At 43.5% G+C, this 19,000-nt stretch overlaps 1 protein-coding gene across 1 annotated transcript; it reads left to right on the top strand.

The window, feature by feature from the left end:
- Positions 1-1,897: 1,897 nt before the first annotated feature.
- LOC119261004 (anaphase-promoting complex subunit 4-like) lies at positions 1,898-9,075 on the top strand. The gene is made up of 9 exons (XM_037530196.2): positions 1,898-2,021; positions 4,315-4,412; positions 4,977-5,038; positions 5,115-5,153; positions 5,249-5,350; positions 6,195-6,269; positions 7,125-7,298; positions 8,273-8,396; positions 8,782-9,075. The coding sequence occupies exons 2-9, from the start codon at positions 4,374-4,376 to the stop codon at positions 9,007-9,009; spliced, it is 843 nt and encodes a 280-aa protein (XP_037386093.1). The 5' UTR covers positions 1,898-2,021; positions 4,315-4,373; the 3' UTR covers positions 9,010-9,075.
- The last annotated feature ends 9,925 nt before the right edge of the window (positions 9,076-19,000 follow it).

The raw sequence follows: 19,000 nt of genomic DNA, 5'->3' as shown, positions 1-19,000 counted from the left end.
CTTGAAAAGAATGTATCCTCAGCTTTTTAGGGGTGCCGTGTCCACAAATGTCTATTCAGCTGATCTGCTCAAATTTTCTCATTTAAGGCTATTGCTTCCTTATTGATTTTCTGTCTGGTTGACCTATCTATTGTTGAGAGTAGGATTTTCAAGTCTGCTATTCAAACTATGTCTGAAGTCTGCTATATCAGAATACTGTTGAGTCTGCTTTCAGATTTTATAAGAGTTGCTGTATATATTTTGGTGGTCCTCTGGTGTTGATGAGTGGTATGTTTTCCTGATGTATTGACCCCTTAGTCATTATGGGGTGTCCATCTTTTTCTCTTATTACTCTTTTTAGATGGAAGTCTATTTTATTTGATGTAATTGTGGCTGTCCCTGCCTTTTGGGGATTCTCTGTGTTTGTAGGGTTGTTTTCCAACCTTTTACCTTGAGTCTGTGTTTACCTTTGGATCTCAGATGAATTTCCCAGACACAGCAGAAGGCTGGGTTTTGTTTTCTGATCCAGCAGCTACTCTGTGCCTTTTCACTGATGAATTTGGTCCATTTACATTTAAGGTGATTATTGATATATGAGGATTTGTTGTTGGCATTTTGTCTTTAATTTTCTGGTTCTGTCTAATTCCTTGTTCAGTTTTTGTGGATTTTCTTCTCTTTGACTTAGATAGGAGAGCCCTTTCAACATTTCCTGTAAGGGATATCTGTTGTTACAGACTTGTTCAGCTTCCCATAAGGAAATCTTCAAGTACTGTAAAGCAATCAAGTGTACATTGGTAGGTCAGATACCCCCACTATCTGAAAGTAGAACATTCCCGTTTGGTATAATTTGTAAGTTATTTTTGATTCTAGGAGTTCTGTTATTATTATATAGAAAAAGTTCTGAGTATACGTAAACTAAAAAAATAACCTATCAAATCATGCTAAATGGAAACGTTCTACTTTTGAAAAGCAGGGAAACCTGTGAAGGTCTACTCAGATTTTAATTTTTACTTGAATGTTTTAAGTTTTATCATCGACAACAAATATAGTTAGTTGTTTTGCTTAAAGTGACAGATTCACTTCATTTTCGAGACAATATCTGCCAAATACCTGAGTATGAATAATTGTCTGCCAGTCATCCTTTCAAGAAAAATGGAAATTCATTAATAATAAAAAGGCACCTAGTTTAACTCACAATTCGAACAATTTCATAAGTGCTTTTCCCTGTGATAACCATCATGCATTGATATGCAGCAAAAATACTTTATGTATGCTTCCAATTCTGTCACATGGGATATTAAAAAGATTTATGCTCAAGGGATAAGATTTAATAAAAGTAATCATTTTAATAGCCTCACCAATGATAAGTGAAGCTGTGAGTGTGTGGCAGAAAGAAATATGATCACTACCTGTGTGGATTGAGTAGTTTCGACTTAACTTTGGAATTTCAGCTCGTGGGAATTTTCCCCACCTGTGTTTTGAACATCCATGCAAATGCATACAGCAAAAAGGGCAGATAACATCTTATTACTGTAAAGATGGCATTGGCCTCAGATGCCTGAAAACATCTTGTGGACTCTTAGAGGCCTGACCACATTTTGAGAACTACTGCCATCGAGTTGATTGGCAGTTGACACTTTAAAAACTTATTTATGACATATATTTAAGATGAAAAGATGCTTCTGAAAATGGAATACGAAATTAAATTCAATTTATAGTCCCCACATCTTACAGCATTCTATGCTTTTAGTGATGAATTTGTAATTTCTTTAGTTGCTTGGCATTTAGCAGACTTTGGTCACTTCTGTCAGGATAATAGAAGTGTGTTTTCAGAGGACTTGGCACTAAAACAGAATCACTTATGAATAGAATAATATTAAATGTAAACAGGTTTGGGAGCCTAATTCTTTGGTTTACTAAATTTTAATTTTGAATCCTGTATCTCTAGTACCTGAAGGATGAGGATGACGACCTCGTGTCACCTCCTAACACAGAAGGAAACCAGTGGTATGACTTTCTTCAGAACAGCAGCCACCTTAAAGGTACTCCATGAGCCAAGCAGATTTCTGGCCAAGTCTGTCTTTATTTGAGACCCATATGTTATCTAAAACCCAAGCTCTTTAAATTTGTCTTTTTTGTTCAATGTGTTTTATTAGACAGCAAGAAAACAAATAGTTTATGACATTGCCATAATAGAAAACACCCTGAAATTAACTGATTGCTTGTTCCTAATTGTTTTTATACTGTTGATTTTATGTCCTACAAATAGGATGTTGGGAAGAAAACCACTTCTGGTGGGAGAAGTCCATTTTGCCAGTTCTCATTGGTTAGCTCCTAGAAGCATGGCGATACTTCATTGTACTCCTGCATTTGTAGTTTTTTTAATGTTATATAAAACCTAACATGTTATACTTGTTATTCTTTTTATTCTCTCTGTATAATACAGTATCACTTTATTCAGCATTATTGGGGATGTGATATAAAATAGCAACCATTAGGAATGTCAAAACTTCACTTCAGAAGAAAATATTTTTATTTATTTATTTATTTATTTGAAAGAAAATATTTTTAAAGCAAGTATTTCTTTGCTTTCTCAAAGAGAAATCTGACCACAATCCAACAACTTCTTAGGTCCTTATCGTAATAGCCACGTACATATGTTCTCCTCCTTCCAAAAAGCCTCCGTGAAGATAAAGCAGCTTAATCTAAATAGATGAAGCATTGACAGTGTGGAGCACAGAGGACAAGCTCTCCATATGCCGGCCTCTCATTGCATTTCCTCACGATACTTCCGACGCTGGGAGGAGGGAGTGTTTTCCCTGACGTTAACAATGTGTCCCGCATGCAGTTCAATTCAGTTATGACGTCCACAGTTGGCGCCGGACTCCGTGGGTTTAAGAGCTCAGTCCCTCAAGATGCTCCCACTTCAGGCTTTGGTTGGACACATTGAGTCCCGAATTACCCACATTTCTGCCAGACATGGCTTCAGTAATGGGGCTTCCCACAACTCCCTCTCCCCTTAAGTTTCAATAATTTGCTAAAATGGTTCATGAAAGTCATGGACACACTTAAATTACATTTGCCAGTTTTTAAATAAGGGTGCCATTTGGGAATAGCCAAACAGAAGAGCTGCATAGGGTAGTTTCGAGGGGAAAAGGGTGCAGAGCTGCCCTCCCCAAGCTCTCTAGCCTCTGAGCACCTCAGTGTGCTCACCAACCCAGAAGCCCTCTGACCTTGTTGTATAGGTTTTGTCTTTTAATGAAATATTCATTAAGTAGGCATGATGGATTAAATCACTGGCCATTGGCGATGGGCTCAGTCTCTAGATTGGGGGATGGGCTAGAAGTTCCAAGCTTTAATTGAGCCTTAGTCTTGCTGGCAACCAGCCCCCATCTGAAGCCATCCATGGACCTGCCAAGAGTTGCCTCATTAAGACAAAAGATGCTCCTATCATTGTTATTACTCAGGAAATTGTAAAGGGTTTTAGGAGCTCTGTGCCAGTAGCAAGGATAAAGATCTAATATCTTTCTGTGATACCAGGGCATCTGTCAGCTGTTGGGGACCGAAAAGTGAACATGATTAAAATCCATTTTACCCAGCAGTGCTGGGACGTGAGGTGCTGTGAGGGAGGGAAGCCTGCAGGGTGCTGTGGAAGAGGAGGGGCCTGGGTAGACTTGGGTTTGATTCACAGATTTAGATTCTTTGTCCTTTACACACTGGGCAATTGCCTAAACCTCAGCCTCATTGTTCCCCCCATCTGTAAATTAGAACATAGGATGCTTACTTTGTACAGCTATTGTAAGCATTAGTAATAGCAGATATAGAAAGAATCTAGCATCATTGGTGTCAGTAAATGCTAAATTACGTTATTACTTTCTACTGCTAAGTAGCCTTTTCAAAAGTAAAGAATTTATTTTCATAGCACTGTTTTTGTTTTTAGGGTCATGCTCTCCCCAAATAACACTGCTTTTGTCCCTCCATTGTGGTAGGGGATAGAGAAGAATGAACTTTATTTCATTATATATCTTATGATTCATAAATCATCCCTTTCTTCTTATAGCCAACAGACACGTACCATTGGATTTGGGTGGGGAAAAGGAGAATTTAGAACAATAAGCTGCTAAGTTGTTCTGAGAGAGCTGGCAGTGGGGTGGGAGGTAATAAAGGCAGAGACCACAGTCAGTGTTGGTGAGGCCATGTGAGGAATAATGAAGTGGTGGGGAGGATTCACCCTCAGACCAGCTGTGCAGCCAGGCTTGGACAGTAGATTATTTTCTCCTAATCATATGGTCTGTTATAGCTTTTGTTGTTGCTTCTGTTTTTGTTTGAAACCAGAAAGTCCTTTGCTGTTTCCTTATTATCCTCGAAAATCATTGCATTTTGTGAAAAGAAAGATGGAGAACATTATTGATCAGTGTTTGCAAAAGCCAGCAGTAAGTATAAAAGAAATGCATGTCTTTCTGTAGGAGTAAAAATATAATATCTACACTCTGCTACTCGCCTATGTAAATAGTCATAGTTCTTAAGGTGAAACATATGAAAATAAATGCACACATTCAGTTGCTTTTGATTAACAAAAGTGGCAGTTTCATGTGGTTCGTCCTAATATTTCCTCTTTCTGTTAGTTTCTTACATACATAAAAAATTAAATATAAAGATTATTGACACTGGTGGCCTCCAGTATTTTATTTGTGACCAGATCAGTGTAAATGCCTTCATATAGAGCGCACGTGTCAATGTGCCTCATTTGCTCCTGAGAGTGGGTGGTTGATGCTGTGAGACTGGTGGGTGGCTCTTCACCTGCCATGACCTGATCGCCAGGGTCTTTTCAGCTCAGAATTTTCTCTTTTCCTTACTGTCATGACTGTTGTGAAAGTTTCTTATGTGAATGGTTGGGTGATAGAGGTGATTTTTACCAGCTTTGAATAGCAAGTCACTTTCTGTAGACTCTCTCTGTAAAATGCTCTAATTATTTTTTTAAATCTTATTTTATTTAGGATGTAATTGGAAAATCAATGAATCAAGCAATCTGCATTCCCTTATATAGAGATGCTAGAAGGTAATTCTTTACTTTTTGGGTGGTATAATTCAGGAGCCAATTTAAATTTTTCTTACATTTTTTCCTTTTGTTTTAGTGAGGACACTACCCGTAGATTGTTCAAATTTCCTTTTCTGTAAGTGTGTTTCTCTCTCTCTCTCATGAATATACAAGTTTATTCCATACATTGATAGTGAAATAACATGTTTCCACATTTTTTTATTTCCCTAGGTGGAATAATAAGACTTCAAATCTGCATTATCTTCTTTTTACTATTTTAGAAGATTCACTTTACAAAATGTGCATTTTAAGGAGACATACTGATATTTCCCAGTAAGTATTAATGTGAAATTTAAATCAAAGAGAGAAGGTTTTTTTTTTTTTAACTAGTGCATACAACTTTTCTTTCTCTACATTTCAAGTTTTAGTTATACTACCTTGTAACTTCAGGCTTGTCATTTAGCTGTTCTTAGTCTTAAGTTTTCACATTGTTAAGTTAGTGCCAAACTAGGAAGCTGTGCAATCCCTTCTAATTCTTGATGATTAATTTTGTGTTGCTCTATGGCTTCTACAGGTAGGATTTTTTTTAGGGTGAGGAAAAATACAGCAGTCAAAACACTCAGTGTAATAGTTCATGAACTTGTAGAAGTGTGAAACTGTACTTTGAGTTCCTATTGGAAAAGATTTTTAGCTCAGGTTAAATGTGACTTTCATTCAACAAGAGCCTATACCTTTACTTTAGAAACTCAGAAGGAGAATCCAATGGAAGTATTCTTTTGAGAATCCAAAATAAACGTTCTGAATGATAAAGATTAAATCATTCAGAATGCCATTAGTATCTTAAATTATTTTAAATCTAAATTTGAAGGAATCTTTTTGGATCCAAGTTATAGCAAAAGAGAAATAATTTGATAATTCTAAATGTCCTTAATTTTTTATCTAGCTACTTTGGTGACTCTGAGATTTCAATCTAGTTGTAATTTTGATGTGAGATTTAACTATCTAGGCGTTTAAATGAGTTATCAGTACTCAAGAGTGAGCATAATGGTATTTTGATCCGGGATCTGGTGTTTAAGTAAATGTACTAACCCTGACACTTGTGTTCTTTCGAGCATGTAGACTATTCGCTGTCCAAGTCGTTCTACAAAGTCTCTTTTTCTCCCCTTCTTTCTTTAAGATCTGTAAGTAATGGACTAATTGCTATTAAATTTGGGAGCTTCACATATGCCACAACAGAAAAAGTGAGAAGAAGGTAAGTCTTAAATCTCGTGTGGATGAGATGTCTACGTCAGTGTATATGTGTAGTAAATGCATCTACAGGAATATGGTTAGACCCAGTTATGATGATGATCTACCAGGAGACCTTTGTCATCTGGAGCATCTGGGCAGGGTTGGGTACACACTTTAAACTTAGAGAATTATTTGACTTAAAACCTTATACCCTATAGGAATTTTAGGGAGCATGGTTTCCTGTAATTAACACTTTTGCGCTCCCTGTCTGCTAAGAACCTAATGTTGGTGCAGGGGGCAGACAGCTGACATTCTTGTTTGACCAGCAGAAATGTGAGGTGGGATTCTCATAGCTATGGGATTTTCTCAGGGTTCAAAAGGGTAACATGACCTAAGTCACCCCTGAAGCTTTACCGGGGAAAGAACTGGCACTAATCAGAGACTGATCCTTTTTCTCACTCTCTTTTCCCTATGTAAAAGACGTTCTTTATGACAGTATCTTAGAGGTTGTTGTGACTTTTCATAGGTAAATCTTATTTTTGCTGTTCATTTTGGTTAGTTCTGTTTATTCACTGATTTACTGAGCCATCCTTAAGGCTTGACCTTTGATGTCAAAAGCTTTGTGGAACTGTGATTTCACAGCGTTTTTATCACGATTACCTATTTTTAGGGTCTAGTTATGTTTATGAATAATCAGTGCAGTAGGCACCCATGGTTGTAGTACAAACTAATGCAGCATTTCAAGCATTAAGGTACAGGCTGCCACTTGATTTTTTTAATTAAGTTTTTTGCTTGTTACCACTGTCATGTTATGCATACAATATTTTCTCAATAATCATGATCCTTTTTGGTATAACAAAACTTATTTCAATTCTAGCACCTATAGTTGTTTAGATGCACAGTTTTATGATGATGAAACTGTAACGGTAGTTCTTAAAGACACTGTAGGACGTGAAGGAAGAGATAGACTCTTGGTCCAGCTGCCATTGTCTTTGGTGTATAACAATGAAGATTGTGGAGAATATCAGTTCACCGGGACTTACTCTACAAGGTAACTTACTTTTTAAAAAGTAAGATCATTTTTTGGATATAATAGTTTTTTGTATAGTTTCTGATATAAATGTTTTTTAAATGTATTTTTACATTCAAGATTTTTAGGTATATTGGATGATGGGTATCTAATTACAGAAGATAACCATAAAGTCAGCAGAGCAGAAATATTTTTATTTTAAAATAAAATAAAAACTTGCTTCAAGGCCTCCCTGGTGGTGCATGGAGTTAAGACACAACCTATGAAGCTATCCGCAGCCACTGCAGCACAAGTTCGATCCCTGGCCAGGGAGCTACCCACATGGCACAGCAGACCTCTCCTAACTCGCCTGCTGCTCCCCTCAGCAGTGTATTTCACTCAGTGTGCCTGTTCTGCTCCCCACTCTTATCTCTGGTGAATCCTCTCACCATCACACCTCTGGCCTGTATCCCAGTGCTTGTATGCATATATAAATAAATCTTAAAAAAAAAAAAAATACTTTCTTCAACACTCCTCTGTCCCTTGACTAGTAAGTCATGAAGCAGTCACTGGAATAGGCGGGGAATTATTTGGAGTGAAGAGTGGGACTTCTGTTAGCTCTGGTTTTTGAGGGTAGCATTCACCCCAGTTTTCAGTAGAGTTAATTATTTTAGATTCGCCTTCAGTGTGTTCTTCCCAGAATTAGGGCCTCGGTAGCCCCCTGGGATGGACACGGGCAGTGCTAAGAGATGGCTTTGCCAGACTGAGATGTAAGTAGGTCTCTTTGATTTAAAAGTGTGTCCATCCGCTTTCCCTTAAAGGGAATGAGAAATCTTAGATGATGTGCTGCTTACTTGAGATTGCAGTATTTACATCGAATGTAGCATCACAGCTGGTGAGATTATGTTGGATGTGGGAATGTTGGGAGAAATTGAATGCATGGTTGACCCTGATTCCACCCCAGGAAAACCACCTGGGAGACGACCCTCTTTTCACTCCCTGTTGGTGTCCCCCAGGCTGGATGAGCAATGCAGTGCCATCCCCACACGCACCCTGCATTTCGAGAAGCACTGGAGGTTACTGGAGAGCATGAAGGCACAGTATGTTGCTGGCAATGGTTTTCGAAAAGTGTCCTGTGTGGTAAGTACAGCTTGTTTTCTAAGCAAGCGTAGCAGGAGGAAGTGACTTGAGATCTATAAGGTCCTTTCAGGGCAAACATCTTGTCAGGTATACCTTTTATTGGTTATGGGCACATGGCAGCCTTAGCTATAAAGTTCTCTTGTTCTGAGGAAACTGATGAAGCAAGGAACAGTTCTAGATTTTAATCATGAAATTGTCACTGTTGTGTGTGGAAATTTCCTTACTCAAAATGAAGGCTGAGTTCAGTGACTTCGTTTTAAAATATTAGGATTATAACTGAGCTATGAAATCCTTTTTCCTTCAAACTTCTGATTTTTAATTCCTCCCATATAGGGTATTGCAGCCATTCATTTAAAAATTCCTTATATGGCCTTTTCTTCTTCAGTTAAGCTCAAATCTCCGTCATGTGAGAGTGTTTGAAATGGACATAGATGACGAGTGGGAGCTGGACGAGTCCTCCGATGAAGAGGAGGAGGCCGGCAACAAGCCCATGAAGATCAAGGAAGAGGTGCTGTCTGAGTCAGAGGCCGAGAGCCAGCAAGCCAGGGCTGCTGATTCAGCTCCAGAGATAGTCATCAAATTGGAGAAGGTCGAGCCCGAGCTGGGCTCGTGACCCTTCTGTATGTTCCCATCATGCTGGGCGGGGCGTGGGAGGGGGGCAAGGGTGTCTTGGACCATTTTGAATTTTTTTGCGTGTAAAGCAAAGAAATAAATAGTAATCTTATTTCTTCTTTTTCTGCTTCATCTTTTCAGTCTCTAGTCCTGTTTTTGCTAAAATTTCTTTATAATACTGTGTGCACAACTTGTGTTTAAAGGAAACACAAATTGAATGTGAAGGAAAAGTTCTCTTTTCTGTCAAAAGGGTGTTTATCAGGAATCATTTCCACATCAGGAAAGATTGCATTTAAGTAGTCATCACTGGAAGCTTTAATGCATTTAGTCTTTTATAAAAACACATTTATTCCTGTTTTTACAACTTCCCTTCTAGTTCATTTCGGGTCTCCAGAATGCCTTCAAATTGTTTTTGACATAAATTATACTGTTTATCCTAATCCTAAGGAAGCCAAAAGATCAGTGCTATCCATGCCCTAAGTGGGGACACCATTGCTTGACACCTCCATGGTTGTCTTTTCTCATTTCGTTGCTGTATTTGAACTCTGAAGACTTTAAATCAGTGCTGAGCTGTGCCTTTCCCTCCGCTCAGTACTGGCCGCGGACGCGGGTGCCCGGCTGTGGGGCTGACTCCTTGTGAACATGAGAGAGATGGCGCAACTGAGCACAGCTGAGCACAGAGCAGATGTGCTCTATGGATTGCTTAATGCTCGTGGCTGCAGTGGGATAATTTCCTCATGTGACTTTCAAAGAGTTTCCATTTTAGGTATGAATTCCGCCAGTTCGCTGATAATCTTTTCAAAATTTTAAATCTCCTCAGTCTTTTGAAAGACATACTATACCCAGGTGGGCAGGCCGCTGTAGGCTGCTGAGTCCTGTGTCTGTGTCTTTATTGGGGAGCTGTCACACTTGGGTTTGAGATGCCTCGTCTTTTGATACGTGAGGTGCTTCCGCCAGACTGATTCTTATGTTTTGAAGGGGAACCCAAAAGAAGTAGCTGTCATGGGCATGAGCTTGGCATTTAGAACTGATCTGCAGGAGCCTGTGCATGCTGGCCTGCAGTTTTGCATGTATACCCTTTACATGATTAAGATATAACTTAGGTAAATGTTGAAGGTTGGCCAGTGTTCATGGCACAGTGCAGGATGACTCGAATTAACTTTTGTGAGCAAGAAAGGTGGACTCTCAGCTTTACAGAGAAAGTACAGGTTGTAGGTACGTAGAGTACTTTAGAGCGAACACATTGGACAAATTTACCTCATAACATTTAAATAACTGATGGGTTTTAAGGACAAAGAATTACAGCTTGTTCTGGAATGAATTACATTGTCACAAGCAGCCAGTGGAAGAGGGCTACTGGGGCGTCTCAGAACAGCTCTGCAGAGAAGGGGTTGCTACCCACATTTTACAGAAAAGAAAAAAAAAATTCAGGGTGGTTTGATGGGTACCCCAAGTGGTGTTTGGGAAGCCATAGTGCCCCCTAGTGCCTGGGAAATCTAATGTTAGCCAGAGCTGACCAGCGTGGAAGGCAGCCCAGCCCTAGAGCCAGGTCAGCAGAGCTGAGCCACTGGGGTGAGGGAACCGTGTCCTACAGCTGAAGCTTCGTGGGTTTTTGAGGGTGCTGTGTGGAAACACCTCAGTCCAGTGTTGCCAGGCAGTCCTCTGCCAGGCCTAGGAGGGTCACCCCAGAGAGGGAGATGGCTGGAGAGGATCCCCATCAGGAGAGGGTCTCCTTGGCTTGCTGGTTGCAGGATGGTCGGAAGCGCCTGTAGAGGGCAGCAGTGTGCTTGCTTGGCTGTTAGGGCCAGAGGCTGCTTCCCGCTGCTGGGCCTGGTGCAGGAAGAACTTGGGCTTCCCACTCTGGACAGCAAGGAAGACCCACTGCGGGAGAGCAGGCCGAGGCTGTGGATGCAGCACCGTCACGTGCATTCTGGCAGAGACTCCAAAGCAGGCAGAGGACAGGAAAGGTTGGTCGTGGAATCATCGTCTCAGGACATGCTCAGTCATGGGTGTAGGGAAGCCAGAGGTGGGCTGGTTGGAATTGGGGTGTCCTGTGTGACTGGCTCAGGGTGTACATTGGGCTTTCTCTGATCGATTCTAAGTTGGAAATGGGGCCAAAAGTTAAGGAAGTGGCCAGTTAACGATCAAGTCCTGGCCACTTGGGGTCAGTTGTGCAGGGGTTAGTCCTGATGGCTAGAGATAGCCATCTGATACCCTACAAGAGTGACAGGTAGGAGGCTGGCCTCCTGGGTGGGCTGTGGTAGGAAAGGAGTTGGTTCCCTGGCAGGCGGCGGGCTATGGCCAGTGGGCTCTTCTATATGCGGCCATTATCCATTTGTATATTCACGCTCTCGCTCTGCTCTCGCCATCTTGAAATTCTTGACAAGGGGCCCTAGATTTTCATTTTGCGCTGGAACTTTAGATGACGCAGCCATTTCTGGGTTCAGCTTTGGAGGCTTCTCTGTGGCTTTGGGTGGTAAACTGATGTAGCAACAGTTTTTCAAACTTTTATTTAAACAGGAGGTTGTGCTGTCACCAAGGATGTGGCCTCCTTGAGGAAGCCAGGTTCAAACACCCAGGAAAAACGAGAACGTCCTCAGGGCCTTGTCCGTGGGCCTCTTTCCTTCTCCAGCCTACAGCTTCTCTGTGGTGATTTCCCCTCTCCGTGTGGCCAGGGCCTCTGGCCAGTGTGGCTAGTCAGTGAGCATGTGCTGACCTTGGATCAAAACTAGCTGATGTTGGGCCTCCCCGGTGGCGCAGCGGTTGAGCGCTGGGTTGCGAAACTGCGCGCAGCCTCTGCAGCGCCGGTTTGATCCCCGGCTGCTCCCCGGCCACCGGAGGAGGGTCCCACATGGAGCGCAGACCTCTCCTGCCGCCCGCTGCTCCCCTCAGCAGTGTACTTCGGTCCTTCTGCCTGCTCTGCTCCCCGCTCTGGCTCTGGTGAATTCTCTCACCCTCCCGCGCTTCTGACTGTGCCCAGTGCATGTATAAACAAAAAACAAACAAACCAGCAAACAAATAAAAAAAAAAAAAAAAAAAAAGCATGCCTCTATTAAAAAAAAAAAAACATTATAAAACTAGCTGATGTTGCTAATTCAGATCCTGCTCATTTTTAAAAGAGAACTTTTGGCCTACTTTTGAAATAAAGATTTGCACAGCACAATGCACAGGTGCAAAAGCTTTGTGTTGAGGAGGCAAATGGAATCCTGAGAGCAATGCCTTCAGGGGTTTCATCAGCCCCACCTTATACACAACCCTCACCTTTAAAGTGTAAACTGGAATGCCAGTGCATTCTGTGCTGTTGGTGAAAGTGACCTCCTCCAGGCCACCATTCGTAGGCTTAACCTTGTGAAAGCAACCTGAAGTACTCAAAAGCAAGAAAATGGAGTCTTTTCACCCAAATTTGCTCATTTTGGTTCACTGTGAAAAAAGCAGCCTGGTTTTTCCAGCCCTTGTGCTGAAGCCCTGAGGCTTTCCTGTACTTGTGTTCATCTGGCCCTGAGGACACTTAGCCCGAGTGGGTTTCCCCTACGGCCCCAGCTTCCTGCCTTCCCTCCCATGACCCCTACCTCTGCCATCTCTCTCTCTCTCTCTCTCTCTCTCTCTCTCTCTCTCTCACACACACACACACACACACACACACACATACACACCAGCCTCGTTGGGACAGTCCCTTCTCCCCCACCTCTGTCCCAAATGGGGACTCTGGGGCAGAGTCCTGCCTCGCAGTAGTTATGAGACCTTACCCAGGTTACTGAACCTCCATTTTCCCCACCTGTGAAATGGGTAGAGTGATCCTGCCCGGCAGGGGGTGCAGGTGAGGGCTTACAGAGGTGATATGCGTGGAAGGGGATTCACTCCTCAGTTCAGATCCACACTCAGTAATTCAGCTCTTGTCATGCTCACCTGCTTGCCACAACTCATCTTTGTGGTTACATTTTCCTTCAATTCAGAGAAAGTGTCCCCTCAGACATCAGCTCTGACTTTGAACAACTCTCGGAGAATGAACTCCAAACTCTTGCAGAATGAACACTTACCTCCAGTGAGGATTTCAAGAGAATTTATCACAAGGGCTGTTGGCAGTTGCCAAGTTGGTCTTTCTCAAACTGTCAGAAAGTAATAATATGGCCAGGAGCAGACGCTTAGCCTCCCGAGGCGGCCATATGCAAGGGGGAGGCGCTGGTTGGCACTTCCACTTCTGAAGGGTCATTTTGGAAAGAACTCCTTTGCTTGGAAGTCAGACCTCTAGAGCAGAGTGTTGGAAAATGAACTCAAGAAACCGTCCTGAAGAACAGCCAACAGACAGCTTCCTCCCTCCCCGTCTCCTGCCTGGCTGGGCAGATGGTGGGTTCCGGGTGCTGGCTCCACTCCCTGTCCCTTGTGGGCTCCCCCAAGTTGCCTGGAAAGAAGCAGCTGAGAGGGCTCCATAAGATCAGGAATTTTACTTTTCCCCTGTATTGTACTTGAGTATTCGCATGACAAAGAGCTAGCAGTTATTATTTTGTAAGAGTAATATTAGGAAAAATAATACTCAGGAGCTTTGGCTCTGATCACCCAACATTCCCAGCAGGTGTGAGGTACCAGTCTCTTCTCTGGCTCCCAAAGATGCGAGATGAAGAGACAGTCGGGGAGAAGTTGTTAGGGGGAAAAGGCTGTCCTAAAGCTAATTCCATACAGGCTTTGTGGACTCCACCCCCACCCCAGGCCAAAGCCAAAGACACTGGGAACTCCAAATCCCATCACCACCCAAGGGAAGGGGGCTGGGACCTGAGGGTGGGGTTAAGCAGCCAGGTTGGTATAAAACCAGACATGTGGGCTTTGGAGGGGTCCCCCCCCATTTTGGCTCTCCGCCAGCTCGCAGCGTCCGGCCAGTTCTGAGAGTGACTTTGGGTTTCCAGGTCGGCGGATCGGGTAGGACGCATTAAAGACTTTATTTCCCTATTTTCTCCCTGAGTTGTACATTTTCCTTCTTTCCTTTTCCCTTGTAAATAAACCTTTTATGAACCTTTTGTGTGTGTCTGTAGTGGAGTATTCATAAGTCCCTTTTAAGCGCGCGGGTGAGGACCCACAGCCAGGAACCCGTTTAATATCGGGGCTGCCCTATAACAAAGCCACCTCTGCGACGTGCCCCCATGGCGCACAGGCGGGGGGTGCCAGAGGCCTTCCTGCTCTCCCTGGTCTGTCTGTTCTTCCCTGGAGGTCTGTGGGCTTCCTGAGTCCTCATGTATTTTTATTTTTTAAAAAAAGATTTATTCATTTATGCATACAAGAACAGTACAGGCCAGAGGTGCGGGGTGGGGGGTGTGTGTTAGAGGAGTCACCAGAGACAGAGCGGGGAGCAGGACAGGCAGACTGACCGAAGTACACTGCTGAGGGGAGCAGCGGGGAGCCAGGAGAGGTCTGCTGCGCCATGTGGGTCAGCTCCCTGGCCGGCTGGGGATCGAACTCGTGCTGCAGAGGCTGCGGCCAGCTTCGTAGGCTGCGTCTCAACCCCTTGCGCCACCAGGGAGGCCCCTCCTCATACATTTTTAAAAGGATTGGAGGAGCAGTGGGGAGCTGCGCGTGGAAGCAGGGATCTGCCACAGGGAAATGAAAGATGATCTTGATGTTTCTGGTAAGAACCCATGACCAGGCCTGCAAGATATTTCCTTAAATGACTTTTTGGTGTAGATTTCAGGAACTAACTGGGGGTGGGGGGCAGGGGATGGCTCTCTGGCCCCAGAGTGAAATTCTTGAAACCCTGGGGTTGGTTTTGCTTGTGGCTAAGGCCGGCAAAACCCCCAGAAATCTCCAGATGGGGAGATAAGCTACCCCTCCAGGGAAGCCAGGTGTTCTGGATGTGACAATTCCTGGAAGAGCTTTTGCTTAGGGCGTGTGTCCTCAGGCTTCCTGGTACCTGGGACTGGGAAGAGTTACTGGAAGGGAGCAAGTGTTTTCCTTGGTCCTTTTGCAGGGCTTGAAGCCTCTCCAGGAGTAACTAAGCTGCAGTCAGTCAGGTGTTCCTGGGGCAGCTGCAAGTCTTAAAGCAAAAGGAAGCTGGCCTGGCTTTAACAGGACAAGGGAGCTCACTCTGAGTTTCCATGCGGGGGGGGGGGGTGAGGAGGGGCGTGGGGTGTGTGTGTGTGTGTGTGTGTATTTTGGGGTAGGAGGGGTGCAAAGGGTGTCTCTTCCAGAGCCCGGAGGGCAGGGTTGAAGTGTTTAGGGACAAGCGAGGCAGAAAGGATAGTTAATTAAAGTGTGACTTAAAATATTGAGCCCAGGGGTCCCAGGGTAAAATTGATGAAATATTAGAGATCGTGAATATTTATGCAGGATTCCAGCAAGCAGAGACACTTCGCATGTAATAAAAGGAGCAGTCATGCATGTACCTTCTACCCAGGTTTATAAAATTTTAACATTCTTCTGGATTTTCTTTAGCGTTAAAAACTTTTTTTTATCGACGTAACATCGGTTCATGATGTAGGTTTCGTGAGCACAGTGTTATAAGTCAACATACGTATATATTACATTATGTTCGTTACGAGTCTAGTTTCCATCCAGACACATTCTATTCACCCCTGTTACCTGCTCACCCGCCTCCTTTCGTCTGCCCATGCGCGCACCCACTATTTTGTTGGTTTTGTTTTGATTTGTTGGTTCACTAGTTTTGCTTCTTTATGAGAGACATCACGCTGTCTCTGTGTAGGGCAAGGAAAAATATCAGGCTTTTCTGCCCTCCTGCCATCAGGATAGATGAGGGAACCCTGTGATCCTGAATGCCTGCCTGATGGCGGGCACCTCAAGTGGGTACACCTGCGCTAGGACTGTGCTTTTAAGGGCGGCGTCATGGGGACGCCAGATGAAGCCGAAGCAGAAGTCAAAAGAGAAGCCGAGAAAGAAGTAGCAGAAGCCAAGAGAGAAGCAGAGAACGCCAGAGAGCCCAGATAGAGTGAAGACTTGCTGGGGGCTGGGAGGCCTGCCAGCCTCCCCGCCCCCCAGCACCCCTGCCTGCCATATGTCTGGTGAACCCCAATAAAAGACCTTCAAAAAACCACTGAGGACTCTCCCTCCTCCTTTACCCGGTCTGCTGCATCCTAGAAAACCTGCACTGGTGCCTGTTCCTGCCCTTTACACTCTGTCTTTGTCAAGCTGACTTATTTAACTTAGCACAATACCTCTAGGTCCTTCCATGTTGTTGCAAAGGTAGATTTTTTTAAAAAAGAAAAAAAGTGTTGTAATTGGAGTGCTCCAACCCTTGCTATTCTTTCTCTTTCCTCCCTCCTGGCTTCTGAGTTTGTTTATTATTCCCTGGTATGTTTTTATAATATTTTATACTTAGGGTTAGAGCCCTGTAGGACAGTATTTATTTTATTGCTTAAATGGGTACAGCTTTGGCCATTGGGAGCTACGTCAATTGGCTTCTGAAAGAGCCATTTTTCCTCTTGATAGGAGATTTTATTATTTTATTTTATATTTTATCTTATGTCTAGCACTCAGTTTCTGACCCAACAAGATGTTACAGGCTCATCTTGTACATTCCCTTCCCCAGCCTTAGAATGGGCGGTTTCTCTAAGGAGGCCTGGTTCCTTTCCTCCAAGAATGGTTTTAGAAACCAGCAGCCAAGCCCTGGATGTGCTTGTTGCTCCTGAGATTGTTATAGGACAGCCTTGATATTGAACGGGTTCCTGGCTGTGGGTCCTCACCCGCGCGCTTAAAAGGGACTTACTAACACTCCACTACAGACACACACATAAGGTTAATAAAAGGTTTATTTACAAGGGAAAAGGAAATAAGGAAAATGTACAACTCAGGGAGAAAATAGGGAAATAAAGTCTTTTTTTTTTTTTTTTTTTTTTTTTTTTTTTTTTAAATATTAAATTTTATTTATATATTCCCCCATACAATTGCAAACGCCCCATTCTGACCCCAATCCTTCCCCTCCCGCCCCCCACCCCCCAAAAAGTGTCTCTGGTTCATAGTTTTTTGTTGATTTTGATTTTCACTTTCTTATATTCATTTTCCTGGTCCCTTATTTAAGTTTTCTAGATTCCTGCTATGAGTGAGACCATCCGGTATTTTTCTTTTTCTTTTTGGCTTATTTCGCTGAGCATGATCCCTTCCAGTGCCATCCATGTTGCTGCAAATTGCATGTGTTTATCTTTTTTGAATGCTGAGTAATATTCCATGGTGTATATGTACCACATCTTCTTGATCCAGTCATCTATTTTTGGGCATTTGGGTTGTTTCCAAAGCTTAGCTATTGTAAACAGTGCTGCTATAAGCATAGGAGTGCAGGTGCTCTTTGGAATGGATGTTTCTGTGTCCTTTGGGTAAATACCTAGGAGTGGAATTGCTGGATCATATGGAAGCTCTATGTTTAGTAGGTCCAGAAATCTCCACACAGCTCTCCATAGTGGTTGGACCAGTTTGCACTCCCACCAACAGTGCACAAGAGTTCCTTTTTCTCCACATCCTCGCCAACATTTGTTGTTGCTAGTTTTTTTAATATGTGCCATTCTCACTGGTGTGAGATGGTATCTCATGGTAGTTTTGATTTGCATTTCCCTGATTACAAGTGATGTTGAACATTTTTTCATATGTCTGTTGGCCATTTTCATTTCCTCTTCAGAGAAGTTTCTTTTTAGCTCTTCTGCCCATTTTTTGACTGGATTATTTTCTTTGTTGTTGCTGAGTCTCATCAGCTCTTTGCAGATTTTTGTGATCAGTCCTTTATCATTAGTGTTGGGTGCAAAAATGTTCTCCCAGTTGGTGGGGTTTCTCTTTGTTTTTGTTATTGTCTCTTTTGCTGTGCAGAAGCTCTTTAATTTGATGTAGTCCCAGCTGTTTATCTTTCTCTTCACTATCACTGCTTTGGGTGATGTGTCTGTAAAGATGTCTTTGATGTGCAAATCCCGTAGTGTTTCGCCTATGGGAAATAAAGTCTTTAATGCGTCCTACCCGATCCGACGACCTAGAAACCCAAAGGCACTCTCAGCGCTGGCCGGATCCTGCGAGCTGGCGGAGAGCCAAAATGGGGGACCCCCAAAGCCCACGTGTCTGGCTTTATACCAACCTGGCTGCTTAACCCTACCCTCAGGTCCCAGCCACCTTCCCTTGGGTGGTGATGGGATTTGGAGTTCCCAGTGTCTTTGGCTTTGGCCTGGGGTGGGGGTGGAGTCCACAAAGCCTGTATGGAATTAGCTTTAGGACAGCCTTTTCCCCCTAGCAAGATGTTACTGCAAGCCCACTAAAAACAACAACAAAACCAACAAGTCTACTTTTTATAAAAGAAAAAACAACATTGTGGCAACAGGAACAAAATCTTGTGAAAAGGGGCCCCTCCAGTCCAGCCTGGGTGCACACCAGGAAGACTTCCTGGAAGAGGACAGTCCCCTGAACTTAGTGCTGAAGCATGAGCTGAGAATCCTCACTGGTGATTGCTGAACTCCTATTAGCCTGGGGCTCCGTATCAGGGGGGTCAGGCAAGCAAGGCCTAGTCCAAGGGGTCCTGTAAAGGGACCGCAGGTGAAGAAGAGGAAGGATGCTCTAGGCAGAGGGAACAGCATGTGCAAACCCTGGTGGCTTGGCTTCTAGGTCTACCTTGGGGGCTCTGGGCCGTCGAAGCCCTCTGTTATTTCTCCATTTTCCTTATCAGGCACAGGAAAGCTCTGAGAATTTAGTGTTCCTCTGAGGGCTTGGTCTGGGCAGCTCAGAAGACAATGTGGTTCAAGGGACCCCTCAGTAGAACCTTGATGCCTTTACTGGTATCCACCAAAGGACTTTATCCCCAGGTAGCTCAGACTCTTCAGCCAGGCCCCAACTATCTGAGTGCAAGGAGTGGACAGAGTGAATCCAGGCCCTAGGGGCTGCTGAGTGCCCTGGAAAACTTGGGCTGCAGAATGATGAACGTGGTATCACTCCTTCCCCCAGAGATCCCCAGGGCGTCCCCAGAGCTGCAGTCATTGATTTTCACACACAACAGTTTTATTGTGCTACACATAATAATACCCTGT

The sequence above is a fragment of the Talpa occidentalis genome, unplaced genomic scaffold (genome assembly GCF_014898055.3).
Source record: "Talpa occidentalis isolate TD23 unplaced genomic scaffold, MPIMG_talOcc4v2.1 talOcc4.6, whole genome shotgun sequence".
Taxonomy (NCBI): domain Eukaryota; kingdom Metazoa; phylum Chordata; class Mammalia; order Eulipotyphla; family Talpidae; genus Talpa; species Talpa occidentalis.
This window is presented reverse-complemented; position numbering and strand designations above follow the sequence as displayed.